Raw genomic sequence first — 6,127 nt, forward strand, 5'->3', positions numbered from 1 at the left:
AGTTTCCCTAGAGACATAGAAAATATGCGAAGAGGTCTAACTTCTTGCTATAAATCCTATGGAATTAGCGTGTAGGAAAGTAACACATGAATTTAGATGATTCATTCATTTGAACTTAATGGACTTTGTAGAAGAAAATCCTATTGATTAGAATCAAACATAATTCCTTTGAATCAAAGTTTTCCTTGGCATGTTTATGTTTAAACAAGATTACTGTGTTTCCTTCATTAATCACAAGAGACAGTACAACATACGCACGCGGAAACGACAAGAAAGACCGAGAGCAAACACATGTCCATCCAACTAAGCAGGAAAATCTCTGGTAAAAGAAAACAAAAGTGAAGTCCCTACAATTTCCCGCACTTGCTAGATTTCTCACCGTCATAAGTGTGAAACCGATTCGGTTTTCAATTTACAAAAGGACGTGTGTTTCCATGTACACAAAAATTTCCATATAGAAAACAAAACATAAAACATAAAACATATCATACTATTGCCAAAAAATAACTCGCAACATATCAATGTACTTTTATTTTTAGAACTAAAATTATAAAGACTTCCTGCACCTGCCAGATTACTCACGGTCATTGGTGTGAAACCGATTTGGTTCTCAATGTACAAAAGGTTGTGTGTTTCCATGTAATTAAAGAATTGCCATACAATCAAATAAAACACCAAACATATCATATCTACAAAAGGAAAGCAACACATATGAATTTAGATGATTCATTCATTTGAACTTAATGGACTCTGTAGAAGAAAATCCTATTGATTAGAATCAAACATAATTCCTTTGAATCAAAGTTTTCCTTGGCATGTTTATGTTTAAACAAGATTACTGTGTTTCCTTCATTCATCGCAAGAGACAATACAACATACGCACGCGGAAACGACAAGAAAACCGAGAGCAAACACCAGTCCATCCAACTAAGCAGGAAAATCTCTAGTAAAAGAAAACAAAAGTGAAGTCGCTACAATTTTCCGCACTTGCTAGATTTCTCACCGTCATAAGTGTGAAACCGATTCGGTTTTAAATTTACAAAAGGCCGTGTGTTTCCATGTACACAAAACTTTCCATATAGAGAATAAAACATAAAACATAAACCATATCATACTATTGCCAAAAAGTAACTCGCAACATATGCATGTACTTTTAATTTTAGAACTAAAAATATAAAGACTTCCTGCACCTGCCAGATTACTCACGGTCATTGGTGTGAAACCGATTTGGTTCTCAATCTACAAAAGGTTGTGTGTTTCCATGAAATTAAAGAATTGCTATACAATCAAATAAAAAACCAAACATATCATATCTCCAAAAGGAAAGCAACACATATGAATTTAGATGATTCATTCATTTGAACTTAATTGACTTTGTAGAAGAAATTCCTATTGATTAATATCTAACATAATTCCTTTGAACCAAAGTGGCCATTGGCATGTTTATTTTTAAACAAGATTACCGTGTTTCATTCATTCATCGCAAAAGACAGTATGGACACGCACGCGGGAACGAATGGAAAGACCGAGAGCAAACACATGTTCACAAAACTAAGCACGAAACCCTCTAGTAAAAGAAAATTACAGTGAAGTCCCTACAGTTTTCCGCACCTACCAAATTTCTCACCGTCAGGCCGCACCTACATCCCCACTTTCCCCTCCCCACGCTCTCGCTCCTCTACAGTGTTTTGAGAGTCTCCTCCACGCTACCGGACCAAACCAAGGCCTCTCTCGCCGGCGTTGCTGGTGGGATATGGCTGAGGGGAGGTGCCGGATCTGGTAGGGTAGGTAATAGATCAGGGTTTGATCCCTTAGTGGTGTCTTGGAGTAGGAAGATGGATCTCTCTAGCCAGATCTGGCTCATCTTGGTTTGGTGTTCTTCACTGCTTCCCTCCGGTGGCAGGAGACGGGGCAAGTGGGGGAGCTACAGCCATGCATCTCCGAAAATAAGGCCATGTCAAGCTTCACCGTGCTGGTGTGTCTGCGCGTCGCCAGGCGATAGTTGTTGGTCTTCTTCGTCGCGTCTCCAAGGAGGAAGACGAAAGGGGAGAGCTCCAGCATAGGCTATGTCAATAAGCGCAGCCACCTCCTGGTTAGTGATCTCTATGCTCTGCTCGCTCTCTTGGCCGGCCGTGGCGGCGAGGGGGAGAGGGAGGAGGGTTTGTTGGTCGCTGGCGTTGGGAGGTGTTGGGGAGTTGTGGTTTCTGCGTGTACTCCGGCGATATCCAAGCGACACCGTTGTCTAGCTTCCGCTATCTTCGGCCAAAGGGATGGCCTCGCCATGCTCGATTGCGACTCGGGCTACTACTTCCTCCAGAGGAGGATCTTCTCCGACCTCAGCGCGGCAGCATACGCTCCTGCTGCCCGAAGTGGTTCTGTCCCCGGTGGTGACAGGAACGGCCGCAGATGTAGGTTCTCCATCGGCGGCGATGAGCAAGGACTCGATCGCTTTTTTGCGATCTCCTCAAGGGTGCTCATTGTAAAAGTTATGGGCCAGGCTGTAATTTCTATTTTCTTTGGGGTCCTTCATGTAATCGTGTACCTGCCGCCATATTAATGCAGAAACTAGGTCCTTCGGGACCTTTCCCGTTAAAAAACAAATTTCTCACCGTCATACGTGTGAAACCGGTGGTTTCCAATCTACAAAAGGCTGTGTGTTTTCATGTTCATAAATAATTTTCATATAGAGAATAAAACACCAAACATATCATAGTATTGCCAAAATAACTCCAAAAAAAAGATGTTCGTCCCTATGCATGTACTTATATTTTTAGAACTGAAACTGAAGATTTCGAAGCTGTCCATCAATATTTCAATGAAGAGCGGAACCATATCACTATACCAACAAATAAATAAGCACTTGCTATGGACGAACAAGTAATAATTGCTATGGATACATAGAAAATTTGCGTAGAGGCATAACATCTTGCTAGATATCATATGATTCATTCATTTGAACTTAATGGACTCCATTAAAAAATCCTATTGATTATAATTATGATCTAAAACAATTCCTTTGAATCAAAGTAGCCATTGGCATGTTTTTTTAAAGAAGATTACCACATTTCATTCACTAGTCACAAAGACACCGTGCAACATACGCACACGGAACCGACCAAAAGGATCGAGGGCAAACACGTGGCCACAAAACTAAGCTGTAAACTCCGAGTAAACAAAATTATAGTGGAGTCCCTGCAATGTTCCGCACCTCCGAGATTTCTCACGGTCATCGGTGTGAAACCGATTCGGTTCTCGATCTACAAAAGGATGTGTGTTTCCATGTAATTGAAGAATTGCCATAGAGTCAAATAAGACACCAAAGATATCTCATGCTATATTGCCAAAAAGGAGTCATTACTCCCAAATAAAGATGTTTGTCCATATATAAGCACTTTTATTTATTTAGGAATAAAATTATAGTAAATACCTTGAGGCTGCCCATCAATGTCTCGATGAAGAGTACTACTCTTACTCCTAGAATCATATTACTGCTACCAATGAATAAATATGAGCAGTAATAAAGTGTAGCAGTAATAACGATAACTATAACTACTGTATAATCATCTCTTCGAAACAGGTGGAGCGAAAGGAGGATTTTCTAATAAGGAAAAAAACTGGGGCGAAAAGATCTCCAATCTCCAGTTCCCAACTATAAATGCAGCCCGGCACGACGCCTCGGAGAGAAGCCTCCTCCCAGCCCCCATCTCCCCCACTTCATACGAGAACCACGCCCCTTTCCCTCGCCCTCCCATGGCGGACTGCTTCGCGCTGGAAGTGGACGACCTCCACAGGCGGTGGCTGCCGCGGGAGATCTTCGCCGACATTGGCATCGTCGACCCCGCCCCCGCCCCAGCCCCAGCCCCCGCCCCGCCGTCCGCCGCCGCCGTCGAGGACGTCGCGGTGCACCTCACGGGCATCCTCGGCGGGAAGCAGGGGCCCCCGCCTCCGCCTCCGGGGCTCGCTTCGCACCAGCCTCGCTACCGCCACCAACCGGCGCCCCAGGTGCGTACTGCGTACGCGCTTGCTTGCTCGGAAGTCGGCGGCGAACTTGCAGGTTATTTGGTTTGTTGCGCTTGGTTTCTGAGTTCTAATCGAGGCGTCGTGCGTGCGTGGTTTGTTTGCAGGTCTGCGGGCAGCAAGGCGCGGTTCTGGTGGCGTACGGCGCCGTCGTCCCGGCGCCGTGGCCGTTCCTGCCCTACCCGGCGCCGCTGCAGTGGCAGGTGAGCGGACGCGCGCGGCCTTTGCGGCCGCTGCTCCTCCCTTTCCTTTTCCCCCCTCCCGCCTGGCTGTTTGTTCGATTTCTTCCTTTTTTAACGCTACCTGTTTGTTTCCTTCCTTCCAGGCCACTACTACCAACCTCGCGCACGGCGGCGGCTTCCCTGGCCCGAGTCCCGCTCCGCCGCGGCCCGTCCACGGCCCTCCGCCCGCGAAGCGGCGCCTCGGCGGCACCGGTGGCACCGGCGTGTTCCTGCCGCGCACCAACGTCTACCAGTACCAGCACAAGCCGGCGGCGAACAAATCTCCGGCGAAAGGTAACGAACCGTCTCCTTGTGTTCGAAGGCATGAATGTCGTGTTGGGCTTTGGGCCGCCCTGTTGTTGTTCGGAGTCCTAAATCCTCGGTGAGTTCGCATGATCGTACTCTACCGCGCATGCTTCATCAGTAATCGATGTTTCTCCTAGTGTTTCTCGAGCGCCGCGACGCGAGGGCTTTAATGTGGGACGCGTGCTCGCAACACACGCCGATTGCGGACGGATAATACCCGCGATTATCCATGACCACCTGATGATACGAGTAGAGTAGATCCCACAGCCAACAGACAACTGTTCCATCGGATTCCATGGAAAAAAAACAGCAGATGAGGATCGCTGCAATGCAGGAACCGTGCGCGTCGGGCAGCGCGCCCTCGCGCATGCAGGAGCAAATCTGCTTGCCATCAATGCGCCCAGCCAAGCCCTGGCCTCTGCAATTTTGTCTGACATTTACATTTTTCAGAGCCAGCTTAGAGCAATTTTGCCTGACATTCGCATGATTGCTAATTTTCGCTTGTTGCTTTGTACGCAGATTGGAAACCGCAGCAGCAGCAGCAGCAACAACGCGGCGCCGGCGAGGGGACGGCGGCGACTCAGCAGCAGCAGCAAAACGCGAGCGCGGCGGTGCTGGCGCTGCCGCAGGAGTGGACGTACTGAGCGAGGCGAGATGATGGCGATCAAGCTATAGTAGCTGTTAGCAGATTATGTTTTCCTTTCTAATAATTATGATGAAGCCAAATAATAAAGTCAGTGTCGATCTAGTAAGAAATAACAAGGTGTAGTATCGACTATCGATCTAGTAAGAAATAAGAAAGTGTAGTTTGGGTGCTGGGAGGGACTGGGCAGTAGATTCATGGAGTGGCTGTGCAGCCGTGGTGAAAATCCATGGTGCATTGTTGTAACCAGTACCAGCGGTAATAATAAAGTGTTGTTTATGATGGAATAATAATGCAGTACCCGTTGCGTCATCTCAAAAAAATTACTGTGATGTAACTGTCCTTTGATGAACAAGGTAGCGCCGTAACTTTATCTCTGCTGTTTGTTTTTTGAGGGAAACTGATAAAACAATGTTTTTACTCTGCTTGTTTTGCTTATGCATATGTGAGCATGGGGCACGCGTGACCGAAGGCACTGCCCACTGCCCACATTGCAGCCCTGGAATGGAAAGGAGGCAGTGCCGCATACAGAAACACAGCGATGCTTTGCAAACGGAGCAGCTGCAATGCAGCAGGCATTGAATCATCATCCTGCAACACACAGAAGCTTTGCTGTGTCCCTCTCTTCTTGCCTGCTCGGAGACAAGGCTGGGCCAAGAAGCCGGTCAAAAGCAAGAGATCCCGGCCGTATTGTTTTGCTTGTTGCCCTGCCTGCAGTTCCTCTGGGACAAGACAGGACAAGATTCAGTGCTGGGACATTGATCCGAGTGGAACCTACTCGGCACAACCCGTGTTCCCAGACATTTTACTGTTTTCTAACGTCGAGAAGCATGGGCGTCAAGACGACCGTAACCTGTTGGACGGGACGAGACATTCCTTTGTTTATTACAAGTGGCCACGGCGTTCGACTACGAGGATCCGTATCACTCTCATGTACTAC

At 47.0% G+C, this 6,127-nt stretch overlaps 1 protein-coding gene across 1 annotated transcript; it reads left to right on the forward strand.

Annotated features, from left to right (window-relative positions):
- The first annotated feature begins 3,707 nt into the window (after positions 1–3,707).
- LOC127304782 (uncharacterized) lies at positions 3,708–5,472 on the forward strand. Its single transcript, XM_051335369.2, has 4 exons — positions 3,708–4,002; positions 4,125–4,220; positions 4,343–4,532; positions 5,064–5,472. Exons 1-4 carry the CDS (start codon positions 3,751–3,753, stop codon positions 5,186–5,188), a joined length of 663 nt encoding a protein of 220 aa, XP_051191329.1. The 5' UTR covers positions 3,708–3,750; the 3' UTR covers positions 5,189–5,472.
- The last annotated feature ends 655 nt before the right edge of the window (positions 5,473–6,127 follow it).

Source organism: Lolium perenne, chromosome 5 (genome assembly GCF_019359855.2).
Source record: "Lolium perenne isolate Kyuss_39 chromosome 5, Kyuss_2.0, whole genome shotgun sequence".
Taxonomy (NCBI): Eukaryota; Viridiplantae; Streptophyta; class Magnoliopsida; order Poales; family Poaceae; genus Lolium; species Lolium perenne.

Excerpts from the sequence above, each read along its gene's own strand:
- LOC127304782 (XM_051335369.2), top strand. The coding sequence starts at position 3,751 with ATGGCGGACTGCTTCGCGCTGGAAGTGGACGACCTCCACAGGCGGTGG. Across the intron at positions 4,003-4,124 it reads GCCACCAACCGGCGCCCCAG|GTCTGCGGGCAGCAAGGCGC; the intron begins GTGCGTACTGCG and ends GTTTGTTTGCAG. Across the intron at positions 4,221-4,342 it reads CGGCGCCGCTGCAGTGGCAG|GCCACTACTACCAACCTCGC; the intron begins GTGAGCGGACGC and ends CCTTCCTTCCAG.